The sequence below is a fragment of the Rattus norvegicus genome, chromosome 20, assembly GCF_021556685.1.
Source record: "Rattus norvegicus strain SHRSP/BbbUtx chromosome 20, alternate assembly SHRSP_T2T, whole genome shotgun sequence".
NCBI lineage: Eukaryota > Metazoa > Chordata > Mammalia > Rodentia > Muridae > Rattus > Rattus norvegicus.
Window position 1 is genome coordinate 46,770,945 of NC_141553.1, and position 18,416 is coordinate 46,789,360.

Genomic DNA, 18,416 nt, shown 5'->3' on the forward strand with positions numbered 1-18,416 from the left:
TCACACACATACACAGACACATACAGACCCCCATATATACATACACACACACCTACAGACCCCACACACACATACATGCACACCCCACACACACACACACTCATAGAATGGTCCCCAATAAATGTTTCCAACATACTATCAACAGACAGGCTTATTAAAAGAGGAGCCAGAAGACGGTGGTGCACCCCTTTTAATCCTGGCACTCAAGAGGCAGAGGCAGGCAGATCTCTGAGTTTGAGGCCGGCCTGATCTATAGAGTGAGGTCTAGAACAGCGGGGTTTATACAGAGAAACTCTGTCTTGAAAAATCATCAAACAAGCAACAAAGACAACAGCAATATCAAAAACTCCCAACATGAAACAAGCAGATATGAGATAAAGAAAGCTCAGAGTACTGTCAATAATGTATCTCACAAACAAACAGGGTTTAGGATCCAGAGTGGACAGTGCTGTAGAAGAACTGTCATATTTACCTGCAACAGGAGGACCAACAGTCATGGGGATGGACATGAATCCAAGGAGAAACCCAATGGCCTGGGAAGCATCCTGAGGACCAACTAATTCAAAGGCAATGGGCGCCATGATGGAGATGAAGCACCCGTCGAAGAGACCCATGATGAGGCAGAGGGCAATGAGGGCTCCGAAAACGCTGCACAGGGGAATCATCATGGACGTCAGGCCGATGAAGAAGAAGGAGAGGACCTAGGACAGACGATGTCACGTTAACGCTGCTTTCAGGAACCCCTCTTCCTCTTGCTAACATGGGATCAACTTCCCCGAGGCCCTCTTAGATTTCCTTACCATTTTCACTAGGGAACAAGAACGTAACCATTTTACATGGTGATTTTCCTTCCCAGCATGTGCATTCTTCAGTCAGAATACTTTATATACACATAAAGACTAAAGAATGTGCATATATGTATGTATGTATACGTATATATGAACAAATCTTTGGATTAGATATTATAAAGTTTAGAGAGATCATGCACCTGGCCCAATGCTGTTAGCCTCATTTATTCTTTAAGCACTTGATTATTCTTTTAACCCATGAAACCCATTACACTTTAGGGGTAAATACTGCATTTTATATCTGGGCATTTTAGCATTAAGGGTTAGAGTATTTCAGGGTTAGGGTAGTTAATGCAATCAAACGCCTGGTTTTGCCTGACATCTGGTAAGCATTAATGCTATATAGAGGTTTACACAATGAACAAGTCAATTCTTCCTCTTGGGTTCTGGAGAGAAGGACATTTAATAAAAGGGTACAAATGAAGTATTTTAGATGGTGCCATAGTCATGTGTGTAAAGTATAAGAGAACAGACCATCTCTAACTTCTGAGGAAATAACAAAAGCGGGTAAGTGGCTGGCCTGGTGGTTATGCTCAGAACTCCAGGAAATGGAGAATCCACAGCTTAGGGCTAGCCTGAGGTTATACCGAGAGCCTACCTCAGACAGAAAACAACGAGCAGCGAGAGCTAATCACGCATGGGTTCTTGTCATCAGGGTTGAAAACCTGAGTTCCAGGCCCAGGACCCGATGGGGAAGGGAAAGAAACGATTCCTGAAAGTTGTCTTCAGTCTTGGAAAACCCCAAATGGATGGTCAGAAGAAAGCTGTGCACACACTACTGTTTACCAAGGCCATTCTCTGACCTCTCTCCAGGGGTCACTTCACTGTGAGTACAACGCTGTCCTTGTCTCACTTGCAAAGATGGCGGTGCTCGGAAACCTTAACACACCTGAGGCACATAGACAGAGCAGGCCTAGACCACATGCACAGTGGCTCAGAGTGGACAGGATGGTCCTGTCAGGTGCCCTCCAGTGACTGCAGGGCAGCAAACCAGAGATGAGAGAGACAGGCCGTGGACATCACTGCACTGTCTCTTCTGATTTCCGTGCTATTGGCATGCTTAGAGGATACAACTGTCCTTATTTGTTTCTCTATCACTATGAGAAACACCAAGAGCAAAGCAGGCTGCAGGAGGAAAGGGTTCATTTGGCTTTCACTCCAGGTATGAGGTGCATGCAGAGCTCAAAGAGTCACAGAAAAGCAAGAGGTGCTACCTGCCTGTTTTACAATGATCAGTTGGGAAGCTGCAGGAGTCTGCTATGTGACTGAGTCTCTCTCAAACTCTGCAAATAGATGTGTGTGCACACATAGATAGATACAGTCTTTGGACCAGATGTGATAGTTTACAGAGATCATGCACCTGGGCCAACAGCTGATGGGAAGACAAGAACAGGGTTTCTCAAGACCAGGAGTTTTAAACTTCAGTCTCGTGCCAACTGGTATACCACCATGTTGCCTTTCTCCACGCTCTCGTCCCTCTCTGCAGACTGGTATTCTAAAAACGGCTTCGTTTTCACTAAACTACTCTTGAAATTGTTTTTACAGAGTGAGAGCTTTGTTTCCTATATGAAGGGAAACCAAGCAGAAGCTCCCGTGGGAAGCGGAAGCAGGCACTAAAGCTGATGGCTGAACGAATGGTGCTTCCTGGCTTACTCCCTTCTGTCAGCCGCTTGCCTAGGAACGGCTCTCACAGTGGGCTGAGCCTTTCTATGTCAATCATTAGTCAGGACACACCCCCTAGACAGGCCCACAGCTAGTCTGATGGATGGAAGCAATTCCTCAACTGCCTTCCCTCTTCCCAGGGCACTCCAGTTTGTGTCAAGTGGACAGACCCTATCGGCACAGCAGGCTTGGTAGTGCACACCAGGGAAGCTACTCATGCTCTAAGGGTTCTGGGGATGCATGGTCTGAGAAAGCGTGGGATTCACAACCAGCAGTTTTCAGGCTCCGGGGATAGCTCGGTTGGTAAAACTCCATGAAAACACGAGTTTAGACGTTCTGCAGCCACATAAAAAGAACAGGCGTGCTGGCTGGTGGTGTGTGCTGAGAGACTGGAAACAGGGTCTCTGGAGCTAGCTGTGTCAGAAACAGACAGTTCCTGAAGAACCATAACTGAAACCCTTTGGAATGGCAGCTTTCACCAACTGTGGCACACCTTGTCCATTGACATAGCACTAAGAAACACTTGAAAACAGTCACAATCTGCGTCACCTTTCTGACCCCATTGCGATATGAAGCTGGGTAGTTCACTGTGTAGCCTTGACATTACTACATTGACAACTGTATATTTAAAGTACAGTGGGGACCAAAGGGGAGAGAATAGATATTCTGGCCTTAAACACATAACCTTCCAGCCTTCACCTCCCAAGGGCCGAGATTATAGTGTGTACCACCAAACAGCTTCATACTCACTTTCTGAAAGAATAAAATCTTCCATTCTCCCACTTTAAAAAAACTGAAACATCTTTTTTTCTCTGTCCCAACGTCAGTGAAAGCATAAGTGTGGCTTCCCAGTAGTGGGCAAGATAGATAAGCGAGAAAGGTCGTCTGAGTTGTAGTCTCCATTACTGAGAAAAAACACCATGGCCCAGAGCAAGCTTTGGGAGGAAAGGGTTTATGTCAGCTTACCACTCCTCACCACAGTCCATCATCAAAGAAAGCAGAATGCTGCTTCCTGGCTTGCTCCCTGTTGATTACTCAGTCTGTTTTCTTGTACGTCCAGGACCACCTGCCTACAAGTGGCACTGCCCACGGTGAGATGGACCCTTCCACATCATTAATCAAGAAAATGCCCATCCAATGTGCCTATAGGCCGATCTACAGAAGCATGGGAATTCCTGTCTGATGTGCCTATAAGCTGATCTACAGAGGGATGAGAATTCCTATCTCATGTACCTATAGGCTGATCTACAGGGGCATGAGAATTCTTTACCCCATGACTAGCTTGTATCAGGTTGACTTAAAAACAACCAGGCTCTGGCTCTCTGTGATCCTGAACAAGCAAAAGACATTCTGATGCTTGAGACAAAAAGCCTAAATATAACCAAAATGTCTAAAAGGTAACAAGTGGCCAAGGAGTTAAAATAACGCTTTGCTATTTTTATCCAAAGGCTAACCAGGTTCTGTTGCCATTGATGCCTCTGCTATATTAAGATGTCCAAGAAGTGATACCAGAAACCAATGGTACACACCAGACTTCCCAGCCCCCAGAACAGAGAGCTAAAGAAACATCTAGTCTCTCCTTAAGAAGCAGGAAGAGGGGTTGGGGATTTAGCTCAGTGGTAGAGCGCTTGCCTAGGAAGCACAAGGCCCTGGGTTTGGTCCTCAGCTCCGGAAAAAAAAAAAAAAAAGCAGGAAGAGGAGGCAGGGATTGGGAGACACAAATCCTACCATTCCTAGTTATAAATAAACTTTTTTTCTGTCTGCAACTGTGAAAGAAACATGGACAGTCTTAGAAACATTTTCAATCCAACGAACTCCAGGAAATCTAAACTATCCTAGTTAATTTTTTTTTTTTTGTCTTGCTTGGCTTGGCTGAAATAGATCATGTCATGTACCCAGGCTGGTCTTGAACTCATAACCTCCTGAGTGCTAGGGATTATAGATGTGAACTATCAGGCCTGGTTCATTCAATGCCCTTCACTGGTAAAACCATGAACCAAACTTCCAGCCACCTCATCACAATACAACACACACACACACACACACACACACACACACACACACACACACCCCTTAATTACAATAGACATTCACCCATGCCTTATTTCTCTCCCGATTTTTTCAGTACTAATTCCTGTCAAGAAGAGCAGCTCTGGAGTTTAAACTTAGCACACAGGCAGCTAATGACTACTGGGAACCTGACAGTCTCATACAGTATTTGGCACACTCAGTTTTACTTAATAATGTTTTCATGGGAGAATTAACATAATGAAGTCCAGGCTCTTTAATTTGGGTAGTTTCCCCAATTTCTCTACTTTTTTGTCTTTTAATTTATTTATTTATTTATTTTTTTGGTTTTGATCAGCTTTTTTTTTGCTTGATTTTTAAGGTTCACAACTGGAGCATTTTTTAATCCTTACCGAACTACAAGTCCCTTTTTCATGCTACCCTATATTAACTAACTTTCTCAGATATTTGACCAAGATTGATTATTGTCGTTGCTCCTTTGAGATTGGTGTAGCAATATATCCCAGGCTGTCCTCAAACTTGGAATGCCTTTGCCCCAGCATTTTGAGTACAGGAATACAGACATGTATTACCATTCCTCCTGTAAGACTTATTAACTTGGAACTGAGAGATGGCTCAGTGGGTAGAGCACTGGCTGCACTCCCAAAGGACCTGGGTTCTAGCCCCAGGACTCACATAGCAACTCACAAACATTCTAACTCCAGTTTCAGGGAATCTGGTGCTGTCTCAGGCCTCTGCAGGCACCAGGCATGTTTGTATTGCATGGGTTTACATGGAGAGAAAATATACATATAAAATGAAAAAGGATAAGATTTATTAGTTTAATTAAATAAATTTGTCATTTTCCCTTGAGAATTGAACTCCTTAAGGTCATTCATACAGACAGCCCATTCCTTGAGCGCTTCAGAACAATGCCTAGTTTCTTTTACTTTATTTGTATTGAGGGAAAGTTCTCAGGAAGGAGCTGACTCCCCATCCCCCACCAAATATTCAAGGCCAACTAATTTATTAAAATTTCAACCATGTTGGAGAGTTTAGAATGTTACAAGTCCAGAAACAAATTACCTTAGGCCACTGTTAGCCCTTTGGTAGCCATGCCCTGCCTTCTTCTATATGTGAGCGAATAATATCTTTGTGACTGTTGGGTAAAATGCTCTTCAGTGAACCCATACCACCAACCAAATGGCCACAAATGCCGTCAGGTGGTGCCTGAGGCCTAGAGCTTTAATCTACCTGCCTCATGTTTCTAACACATCTGAAAAGTAGCATGCTTCAAGAACGTTCTGCTACTATACACACCTCACCAAACATCCCCACTTTGGAGCACAGAACCTGGAGTGACCTAATCTATGTTCTGGAACCACAGTTGCTCATGTTTGCCTGCAGAATAAACACCTACTCTTTTTGAGGTGAGAGCTGTGCTTTGCATCGGCAGTAACTACGGTGATAAGGAAAACGCTCGTTCCCAGTAGAGTTTATGTCTAAGCTGGTCAGAACGTAAATATTTGCCCTTTTTGCAGGGATCCCTAGGCCACAGGAAGCATGTGTCAAGGTTTGATAAATTGTCCACACACATCAGTACTTCCTTATCATTTCCAAATAAATATCAGATATACAGATCAAATATTGATCTGTCAATCCCGGAACCCAGTTTGGAAGATAATAGGTTCTCATTACACAAGCACAGCGTTGTGGGAGACAACACTGGCCTATCCTACGCAGACACTGGACTCCGGCAGAAGCTAAGCTCCTTATGAGCAAACACAAGGCGTCCTCAGAGGCAGACTCACAACTGGACAAAGTTAGGTTCATATGCTGCTCTTAAAATGCTTCATCGACATAACGTTTCCAGAGCTTTACAGGAGGCTGTAAGCCAGGCTGTGACCAAGGGAGAGAGCAGCTAAGTCCTGGTCATCCTACACTAACTAGATGGAATGGAGGCCATGTGACCAAATGACTGGAACCTTCCGGAGCATACAGGGCCTTGGTGCTGTTGACATGTTTCACACAGAGGAAGAGAGTGAGAGGAAATGTCTGATTTTCTTCAGATCACATTCAGAGCAGGGCCAGCCTCAGTGAGACTGCGGGGCCTCTGAGTCAGTCTGGGGAAAGGTAAGTACTCGAATTCCATCTAGATATTGGGTAAACCCCATGCCTTCATGTAAATGTTAGTGATAAGGAAAGTGAAAAGCGGAGTTTAACAGCACTGACCGACTCGACCTTTTTCAACGGAAGAGAAAGTTACACATGAAGACAGGCATGAACTCCCTTCAGCCCCACCCACCCACCCTCATCCTATTCTGCACTCAATGAGGCCCAGGGCATTTGGGTCCAGACACATGGACAGGATGTCCATTTGAGGGACTCGGAGTTTGACAAATACCTTGGTAGGCAGGCAGATAGGAGAGGGACCACATGTAGGTAATAAAGGTGGTGAATTTCCAAGATGGCTGGCTTCCTCCTCACCCTCAAGACAAGTTTAAGGCAGAGCAGGATGTTTGTGTAACAATTGTGGGCCAGTTAGCCAACAACCCTAGATTATTGTAAACTGTACCAACATTCTACAAAGTAAAACCTGATCTTGGGTCTGAAGACAGATCTCCACCCCTTCCCAGCATCCCTACTTCTTCCAGGCCAGTCTCCCCTAGCTTTTCCCAGCTCTGACCCTGTTCTAGGACCCAGGGACCTTCCTGTCCTGTGTGTGCCTCTGCACCTAGGCTAATGTCTAAGAGCACAGGAAATATTTAGTATTATTTTTACAGAATGAAAGCTGAAAGTCTGCAGTGCAGCAGATTTCCAGTAGAGGGCACCTTGACATTAGCAAGCAGAACTAGCTGGTCGGCAAAATGCTGGATAAGTTTATCTACAATGAAGTGTTATAAAGGGCGGGATGATGATCATAAAATAAATTAATACTGCCACAGTATTTGAGACAGAGTCTCAGCCTGAAGCCCAGGCTGGCCCTGTGTCTGTGGCAATCCCACCTCATAAGTATTGGCTTACAGATAGGTGCAAGCTACCGTGCCCGTGTGTACAGGGTTTGGGGGATTGCGATGGCACAGAACACGTGGAGGTCAGAGGACAAGTTGGGAGAGAGCACGGTTCTTTCCTTCTACCTTCCCCTGAATTCTGGGCACCGATTTCAGGTCATCAGGCTGGAGGCCCACAGCTTTACTCATGGAGCTGCTTCAAAGCCCCCTTCCCTTTTGAGTCTCTCTACATAGCTAGCTGTCCTAGAACTTACAATGTAGACCAAGCCGGCCTTGAACTTGGGGATCTCCCTCCCTCTGCCTCCCAAGCACTGGGACCTACTTGAGGCCTGCATCTCTACGCCCACTTGGCGCCACATTTTATAAAAGAGTATATAGACCAACGAGGCCTCCCAGCACTGGTGGAAAGAAGCAGACATCAGCCACTGTCTCCACTTCCTTCCAGCTGCATAACAGGACTGGCCCGAGACTGTCTGCTTGGACCCTACGGCAAGGCAGACTCTGCTCCTAAGAGTGCGTATCTGTAAGTGGAAGCAGAGAACTAAGCCTCCTTGAAGGGTGAGGACTGGAGATGGTGCGTGTGGAACACTCAGCTCAGGGAAGAGTTAGTGATGTAACCACCCACACATTATAGCTGACTCAGGGCAGTGACTTTATCTGGAATAGCCGCCTATTCTACAGTTTCCTGTTCCCAGATCTCACCTCTTATGAGCCTGCTCACACTACTTCCCACGATTAATCCTTGACTCGCTTTCCGGCTCTCCTTTACCGTCCTTGGACGCAGTCCCCTTACTCCCACTTTGTCATCTGGTGGCCACCAGTGGTCTCTTACTTCAATCACTTCACTAGTTCCTGATGTGGATGGTCACTGGTGTTCCTAGAAGCACTCTATTCCCAGATGTTTCTTACCAACCTGGTCACCTCCTTTCAGTTCCCTTGCAGCCCAAGAATGCTCACGTCCCACCAGACTTTTACGTGAGCATTTAACTTGGCTGTTCATAGGTTCCATGCATGAATGTGGCAAAAACAAATAGTTTGTCTTCTTTGGATATACTGAACTGCTAATCTCACGGGATAATGAGACCACCTCTACCATTAGCCAAGCAACAGATCTCAGGCGTACAGAGCATAAATGGCTTCATCGGGCACCCCTTCTCTGTTCCTTTGACTTTTTGAAGTGGGGTCTTGCTGTGTAACCCCAGCTGGCTTGGAATTTGCTATGTAGAGCAGGCTGGCCTTGAACTTGTGTTGATCTTCTTGCCTATACCCCCCACCCCCATGCTAGGATGAACCACTGTGTGGAAGGTCATCAACTTTCATGCCCATAAATGTCTTCCTAACCTGGCCTCCCTCCAGCTATACCCCCTCCTCCCCCTCCTGTATGCCTTTCAAGCATCCAGCTTCCCAGGCACACACATACATGGACCCTGTGTTCTCCCTACTTAGGACATTCTTTTCTTCTCTTCCTTATCTCTGACTCTCTCCACCTAGCCACCTACTCACTTATAGAAAGCCACTTTTCCATGATGCTGGGGAACAAGCCAGGGCCGTGTGCATGCAAGGTAAGCTTCATTGCTAAGTTACATCCTGGCTCTTTAAGTAGCTCTTGTGTCTTTATAATCTTTAGACTCTCACTAGTGATTCAGACTTTTCCCAGGGAGCTGTTATCTCACTGAGCGGCAATACTGTACTATCAGGTCCCCCTGGACCTTTGACTAGTAAGCAAGGATCACAGAATGTGCTGAGCTGGGCAGCATCTAGCAAGCTGCAGAGTTCTGCTAAGAAAGACTCACTTCAACTGCAAGCGGATAATAACCTTGGAATTAGTATCTGGTTAAGCACACTCCATAACACCTAGCAGGCAACCTTTGCCCTCGGGAATCTGCAGGCTGGTGACACTGGCAGGCTCTTAAATGTAGCACTTAGGAAGAGCAGGCAGATCTCTGAGTTCAAGGTCAGCCTGGTCTATAGAGTGAGTTCAAAGGAAAACCGGTGCTACACAGAGAAACTCTGTCTCGACCAACAAAAAGAGAAACAAGGAAAGAATACATGTCTGCAGAAGTTCTAGTCTAGAAGCACCTACCATTTTTACAGCATACATGCATATAGGTACAGCTAGTGCAAATGACCACTAGGAGCCAGGAACAGAGTGTGCTGCAGAGGGAGAGCCCAGAGAGGACCTGCAGGTAAACTCCATCTATAGGGGGAGGAGAGCCCAGAGAGGACCTGCAGGTAAACCTCCATCCATAGGGGGAGGAGAGCCCAGAGAGGACCTACAGGTAAACTCCATCTATATCTATAGGGGAAGGAGAGCCCAGAGAGGACCTGCAGGTAAACCTCCATCCATAGGAGAGGAGAGCCCAGAGAGGACCTGCAGGTAAACCTCCATCTATAGGAGAGGAGAGCCCAGAGAGGACCTGCAGGTAAACTCCATCTATAGGGGGAGGAGAGCCCAGAGAGGACCTGCAGGTAAACTCCATCTATAGGGGGAGGAGAGTCCAGAGAGGACCTGCAGGTAAACCTCCATCTATAGGGGAAGAGAGCCCAGAGAGGACCTGCAGGTAAACCTCCATCTATAGGGGGAGGAGAGCCCAGAGAGGACCTGCAGGTAAACCTCCATCTATAGGGGAGGAGAGCCCAGAGAGGACCTGCAGGTAAACTCCATCTATAGGGGGAGGAGAGCCCAGAGAGGACCTGCAGGTAAACTCCATCTATAGGGGGAGGAGAGCCCAGAGAGGACCTGCAGGTAAACTCCATCTATAGGGGAAGAGAGCCCAGAAAGTACCTGCAGGTAGACCTTTTTCACACCAGGCAAATAGTCTGCAATGCGGCCGAAGAGAAGCCGTCCAACCCCTGAAGTGACGCCAATGCACATGAAGAGCACCTCCTTGTTGTTCACATCTTTAAACCTTTCCTTTACATGGTTCATCTGTAGGTCAAGAAAAAGGGAGCTACGCTGAATATGGTGGGACAACTTCACAAGATTGAAACATGCACCATTAAACATCAAATGTGGTTTGTTTCCCTCTATAATGTTACTCCAACCCCCTTTCAAAACTGAAATATTTAAAAGCATCTCCTGTGATAATTCTGTGATCTAGAAAAACATATCAAGAAAATCTATTATGATTTAGCCCGTATAAAAGGAATGAGTTTTCTGAGTGTGGTGGCACACGCTGTAATCAGCCCTTGGCAGACTAGGGCAGAATTAAGAACGCAAGGCCACACCCGGCTGCACAGCACAATCCCGGGCAGCTTGCATCATGTAACAAGACCTTGCCTCAGAAGACCAAAATTTCAAACGATGAGTTATTACTACAATTATTATTTTATTAAACAGATCAGCACACACTAACGACAAGCCAGCGCTCAAAGGAGACTAGAGACCTGCAAGGTTACTTGCCCCTGGAAGATGGCTAAAGGTCATCTTTGGAGTTTTATTTCTTCTGGGAACCAGAACAAAACTGACGCCTTTGCAATATGTTCTATCAGAGCCTCCTACGTGGAGGTGTAAGTTCCGTGTGGCATGCCAGTAGATACAGACACACAAACAATTTGTAGTGGTCAAGTCTCTTAGACTGCCAGATCCAAGCACTGCTCCTCGCTCAGCAAGCTTCGCGGCTGAGTTATGCTTTAGGGTCTCAGTTGGTCTACAATATGGAAATGGCAACAGTATCTATTTCAAGGGTGGTTATAGGACCAAGTGAAACAAATGCGTACTTAAGAGGACTGAAGCACCTGCTGAGCGTGTGTGAAACCCTAGGCTTGGCCAACACTAACGCCACCTGGAACAAGTGGCTACATACAGTTAATGAGCAGATGTTAATTTTGACTATCCTTTTTACACAGGATCATTTAGATTATTGGCTGTGCTGGAATAGAAGATGGGGGTAGAATAAAGGATCTTTCTCTCCTCATAAAGGCTGGTAAAATAGTGTCTATGGTGACCTCTGAGCCATGGTTAGCCATTTTGTTTGACTTTCCCATATTGACTCAAGCATTCATTGCCCCTTATATGGTAGGCATCCCCTGGAGTCCTAAGAGACATAAGCAAATTTCCTACCAAGCTCAATGGCCCAAGTAACTAATGTGGCAGTGGGGAAGTGGTAGCTCTCATTTCTCATTAAAAATTGGTAATTGGAGCTGAAGAGATGGTTCAGCAGTTAAGAGCACTGGCCACTCTTCCAGAGGACCTGGGTTAAATTTCCAGCACCCACATGGACACAGCTGTGTCTAACTCTAGTCCGGGGTGACTGACACCCCCTTCTGACCCCTATAGGCATGTACAGAGCACACAGACATATATGCAGGCAAAACACACACACATGCACACACACACACACACACACACATATGCACACAGGCACATATAATTAAATTTTTGAATTAAGAAGTAAGAATTGATAAGTTTTAAACTTCTCTGTTTTTACACTGCTGCAGAATTGTCTTCCTAAATAGGACTTTAATCTCACCATTTCTGTCTTTGGAAGCTGCTTGTTACAGCCTACATTCTATATTCCGTCTGCTGGTCAAAGCTCTTCATGATCTGCCACTGGTCTATGTGTGCTCGTTAACCCCTACCCTTGGCTTGAATGGCTACTGAGCCTGTGAGGAATGAAGCAGATGTATGTAGAGAAAGGCAGACTTCCAGGAGTTGTTACCACCTACATCATGGGTTCTTCCTCCCACACTTCTTTTATTTAAAAAAAATTAAAATTTGGAAGAAATATAAAATCTGGGTCTTGTATAGAAATGCTAGCACCCGGCTTTAATCTAGAAGATGGTGAGATCCAATGCTACCTAAGCCAAACAGGAGCCTGCTGCAAACGGCATGAGGCCAACTTTGATCTCAGCCTTAATCAGCCAGCTCAGCAGGAAAGGGCTGCGACAATGTCTGCCCCACTTGCTTCTCAGTTCCCTCCTGTCTTCTGTGCCCTGTGGCTTTGTGACTCCTTGCTATTGGTAACGCTATCCTTGGCACCTCCAGTTTCTAATGTGTTTCTGCACGGCCTAGCTAAATTCTCTGGGCACTCCCATGTAAATCTAGGATTGCCTATCTGCCTGTCTGAGAGACACCTCAAGGTCAGCATAGCTCATATGGAGTTCACCCACCCCTTACAAGTTGTTCTCTTGTATTTTGGTTAACAGTATTATCAGCTCATGGATAGCAGTAAAAACCCAATAAAAAAGAAATCTTACATTACTCCAGCTCCTCTCTTCAGATCAGAGTGCCACCAAATGGTAATGGTCTTCTGGCTAAGTGACTCACACATGCTGCCTTTGGTCTGTGTTCCCCATGTTCAGGTTCATGTCCCTCCTTACCTGGACACTCTAGCAACCTTCTAACATACTTCCTGCTTGAGCACCATTCCCAAAGTTCCTAAACTCACCATTGAAAGCTCACTTCTCGGCTGACTTTCCCCTCGGGGTTTATAGCCTTTAGACTAAAGTGCCTCATTTGACAATGGCCTCTACTTTGCTACTGCATCTCCCGCCAACTGCCCTGTTAAGACGCACCGTCCTTTCACTAGAGGGGGCAATGCGCACTAACATCGGACAAGTCTAAGCTGGGATACGCTGGATACAAATGTGCCGAGAACCACAAGTCACTGGGATGGGGAGACATACAAACAGCCTAACACTGAGTGCCTGTTAAGACAAGACTTCATGACCCTGGGCTCCAACCTCATAGGTAGCAATGAATAGCCTAGTAAGAGCACCAGTGGAAGGGAAAGCCCTTGGTCCTGCCAAGACTGAACCCCCAGTGAACGTGATTGTTGGGGGGGAGGGTGGTAATGGGGGGAGGATGGAGAGGGGAACACCCATACAGAAGGGGAGGGGGAAGGGTTAGGAGGATGTTGGCCTGGAAACTGGGAAGGGGAATAACAATCGAAATGTAAATAAGAAATATTCAAGTTAATAAAGATGGGAAAAAAGAGAAAAAAAAAAGAAAAAAAAGATAAGACTTCAGCTGTAAGATCAAGTAAAATATTAAAATGTCTAAATTTTATTTCTTTTTCACTTTTTCTTTACTGTAGCTAACTTAAACTTTTCTTTTTCTTTCTTTTTTAAGATTTATTTATTTATTCTATATAAGTACACTGTAGCTGTCGTCAGACACACCAGAAGTAGGCATCAGATCTCATTACAGATGGTTGTGAGCTACCATGTGGTTGCTGGGATTTGAACTCAGGACCTCTGGAAGTGCCGTCAGTGCTCTTAACCACTGAGCCATCTCTCCAACCCTAAACTTTACTAATTTAAATTACACAGAGCCTTGAATTGCATTATTGAAGAATTCCCTTGTCGTTGCAAGCACATGACAACCAGTGCTGTAGGAATCAGGAAGTTGCAAAGCTAAACAAGGCTCACATTCTGGAGGGAAACAGCCCAGTGAGAGACAGATGTGCTATGACAGGGTGCGTGTTCCCGAGGTTTATTAGGAAAAATTACAAAGCAGCGCCCAGTGGATCTACACCTTCTCTACCACACGCCGAGGAGTGAAGCCAGAGACTCGGAATGCTGGGTGTTTACCTAGCTACACTGTCAGCCTGCTCTTGTTAGAGTTTTCATAGAGGTTGCTTTAATACTTCTAAGACCAAATTTGTCAGTCATTCTCTTGACGAGTCTAAGAATAGGAACCTAATACATTTCTATCACTCTCTGAGTTTTTTACCTTCCCCCCAATCTATTTTGTAATCTTTATAAGAAATAGTAAGATATTTAAGATTCTTTCGAAAGAGGCTAGGTAATGTGACCGTGAATGTTAAAAGTATACAAAATACATTTGTGATCATTCACATGAAAGGTCATAATGAAACCCACTATTTTGTACAGTACACTAACCATTTTAACATCTTTATTTTATTTAACATATTATATTTTATTTTATATGTTATTTTATTTATAGCAAATTTAATAAATTACAATGTTGCCTTAATTAGAAACTTAGTTATTTAAAGGATGCTACTACATCAAATTTGTGTCAGTATTACTTAAATAAAAAAAGGATGTCAACTTCTAAAACTTCTTCTCTATGTGCCCCTCCAAAGCTTCAAACTAAAAGTATCCTTGGTTGTTAGGTGAGGGACTGTATGAATAGGTGATCCCACTCTGTGGGTGCCGGGTCTCTGTGTCCTTCCTCACTGAGGCATCGTCAGTACCAAGTAGGCTTGGCCTGAGCCTCTAGGACGGCTGCTGTCTGGCTTATGACTCTGCCTCTTCTCACCCTCTGAATACAGAGAGCATAGGGCCAACATGGTGGTTCCAGTAACTCATGTGGGCAGAGACAGGAAACTGTAGGACAAATACTTTCGAACTTACCTGACGCACTGCTAACGAGAACAGAAAGCTTAGACTGAGCCCTGTGTTTATTATTATTATTACTATTATTATTATTTTGGGATCAGTTGTTTAAAGTTAACTTTACTGGGGGTAAGTAGTGTTCCATGGGAGAGCAGATTTAATTTGTAACAATGATAAGTAAATCATTCTTTTGAAAAGGGGTCTCACTATATGGGATAGGCTGGCTCAGCCAACTTTCCATGCTGCTAGCTTGACTTCGTGGGTTCTGGGGTGGGACTCAGTTCATCAGGTGTGGTGGCAAGCACATCCCCCTGCCATTCCCACCCTGGGCTTCGGCCTTAGACTATATCTGAATGCACGGTTGTTTCTATGGTAGAAGCACCTATCTGTAATTGAGGTGTCGGGTTAAGCACGGGACTAAATACATCTGACAGTATCCTGAGCTTGTAAAACATTTCCCCATCGTGCAAGTAACAACGCTTTTGCTGACCACAGAAGCTGTTTTCATTGTGTGAAGCTTACTGTTTTGAAAGCCAAAGATAACCAAGAACTCACATCATAGAACATGCGCTCCTCTTATATCCCTGAGCAAGAAGACCAAGCACTGCAGTTCACCCTTCCTCTAACCATCTTCCCTGTGACTAAACAGTGGGTCCTTGTTAGGATCAATGGCGTCTCTCTGATCCGACAATAGATCCCTTTTTTCCCAAGGCGCACCAGAATAGCCCCTCTGGCACCCCTCCCTTCACCTCTACTGCAGGGAAGTCACTGTACAAGACACATGGGGATGGAGGGCATCTTCCACTGAGGAAACACAGCAGCATGTTTTGGCTCTCAGATCCTCGGGTATGAGGGAAAACTAAATGGAGAGCCTCTGTACAACCCCACGGTGCTACGCGGAATCTAGTAGTTGCACATACCTGCAAACCACAAATTCCTTAGGTCAGAAAGGTCCAAACTCTCCTTACCTCTGTTGTTTGGCTATGAACCGAGATCACTAACTATCACTGCCCTCCTCATATTCACATGTGTACTTGAGGCATAAGTGCCCTTTACCCCCATTATCCCATATGTTTATATAACAAGTCACACAAAGAACGTGACAGAAGAATGCTAGTGTATGTACGTTAGGCTACCCATTGCTGAAGAATAAAGGATGAGATTACTGAAACCCTTCAGAACAGAAGAAAAAACCACCAACAAAGTGGACGGTGGACTTGAAGCAACAGGTGACTGGCTCACTATGAAGGGTTAACAAAGGCAGCATCTGTAGTTTGCATGGCTCAACTAAAACTGGGCTACTGGATGCTTGGAAATGTTTGGGTGATTCTGGAATTCAACCTGACTTTAACTCCCTATTTCCTGAAAGGGGTTGTGTTTCTCCTCACTGCCATGTGCACCAGAGGTCAGCAGCATGAGCCTGCTGCTTCTTGTGTGCATGGGATAGAGAGTAATTTCTAAAAATATACTCATCTTGCTGGGCATGGTGGCACACGCCTGTATCTAGTACTTGGGAGGGACAGAGGCAGGAGAATTGTCACAACTTCGAGGCCAACTTTGTCTACTTAGTTCCCGGCCAGCTATGGTTATAGCTCTTGTATTGAAACCTAGAAGAAGGGGACTGCAGAGATGGCTTAGGGGTTAAGAGGGCTGTTTGCTCTTGCAGAGGACCTGGGTTCAGTCCCTAGCACCTACACGGTGGCTCACAACCATCAGTAACTTCAGTCCCAGAGGAGTTTTTGGTGCCCTCTTCTGACCTCTCAGGCACCAGGTATACAAGTAGTGCATAGATGTACGTGCAAGAAAAACATTCGTACACAGAAAATAAGTGAACAGATAAATAAACTTAAAAGTTAAAAAAAGGGGTGTGTGTCTCCATCTAAAATGTTAAAAGCCTATCCCATAATTCTAAAAGACCATGCTGTTTAAATATATTTTCTTTTTAACTGACTGCGTCATGGAGAGGAGGCGTGGTTCTACTGTATGGTCCAAACTCTCCTCAGACTCAAATTCTTCTGCCTCCTGAGCTCTGGGAGCAGAGCCAACACTGTTTCTTTAACAGGCAAAATCAAAGAAAAGAGCCTGGCCCCTTTAAAAATCAAAACAAAACTTGTACCTTTGAAAAGGAGTAGAAACCCTGCTAAGAGTCGTTAATAGTTAATCTCAGAATTAGTTACAAAGCCAAACGTTAAGCTACCCTTTGGCTTCAAAGATGGATTGTCGGAAATCTGAATGGAACAGGCTTAGTGTTTCTTTTTACAAACTTGTTTTCTCTGTCTTTGTTTTTTGTTTTTTAAAAAAGAAAATTTGGAGATAAATTAAAAGGAGTTTGGCAACAGCACTACATACCAGCAAGCTAGCTCTGGGACGTGGTTACAAAGGTGGGACACAGTTAGCTGCAGAAACGCGTTCTTATAAAATTAAGCCTTTTATACCAAAACACCGACCTAGAACTTTATGGACAGAATAAGAGAGCCAAGGATCTGGTATGCTACAAAATGTCATTTTGGCCCATTACGTCGGACCTCTGTACTCCGAGATCGACACGCGGATATGCTGAGAAGGAAGTCTGTGTCCGCTTGCTCCCACTTTAAGGACTAACCTCTTTGGGTTGCCCGGGAGCTGTTTCCAGATTCTGGGTAGTACTGCTTCCTCAGCAGCTGACTGGGATGGACGCTGACCTTCGGCCTGCCAGGACTCCAGAAGGCGTCTCTGCTGATCTGTTTGTTTTTTAAACAACCACTCTTCCCATTTCATTAAAATGGGTTTCCATGGCATTGATAATGACAGAGCACCATTAAGACAGAAAAAACAACCGGAAAAAAAAAGCTTTCTGGAATAAAGATTACTTAATAGATTACTTAATGGGCGGAAAAGAAGAGGATTTTTTTTTTAAGTCCAATTTTGACAGCGTGTTCTAACTAAACATTTTTTCTAACAGTATTTGCTATTTTCCCCTGCTAGTCTTAAAAAAAGTAATTTCCTGTGGGTAAAAAAGACTATTATGCAGCAGCTCTCTGCTCCCAGACCCGGTGAGAGAGAGACCCAACCGCCTGGTCAGGTGGGCACTCCTGAGGCTGCAGAGCGGAAGAGACCACCAACACTGCTCACCCCTGCCCACATCCCTGGCCCAAGAGGAAACTGTATAAGGCCTCTGGGCTCCCGTGGGGGAGGGCCCAGGATCGGCAGGACCCCTGCGCCTGAGACACCGCCGGACCCTGAAGGAAACAGACCGGATAAACAGTTCTCTGCACCCAAATCCCGTGGGAGGGAGAGCTAAACCTTCAGAGAGGCAGACAGGCCTGGGAAACCAGAAGAGACTGCTCCCTGCACACACATCTCGGACGCCAGAGGAAAAAGCCAAAGACCATCTGGAACCCTGGTGCACTGAAGCTCCCGGAAGGGGCGGCACAGGTCTTCCTGGTTGCTGCCGCTGCAGAGAGCCCCCTGGACAGCACCCCACGAGCAAACCTGAGCCTCGGGACCACAGGTAAGACCAAATTTTCTGCTGCAAGAAAGCTGCCTGGTGAACTCAAGACACAGGCCCACAGGAACAGCTGAAGACCTGTAGAGAGGAAAAACT

General features: G+C 45.3%; 1 protein-coding gene across 2 annotated transcripts in view; it reads right to left on the bottom strand.

Moving 5' to 3' along the window:
- Positions 1-18,416, bottom strand: part of Slc16a10 (solute carrier family 16 member 10) — a 113,035-nt gene that overhangs the window by 8,492 nt on the left and 86,127 nt on the right. Inside the window, 2 exon segments of one of the 2 annotated variants that reach the window (NM_138831.1) lie at positions 473-701; positions 10,314-10,457. In NM_138831.1, coding sequence (NP_620186.1) covers positions 473-701; positions 10,314-10,457 — 373 coding nt within the window. 2 annotated transcript variants of the gene reach the window in all.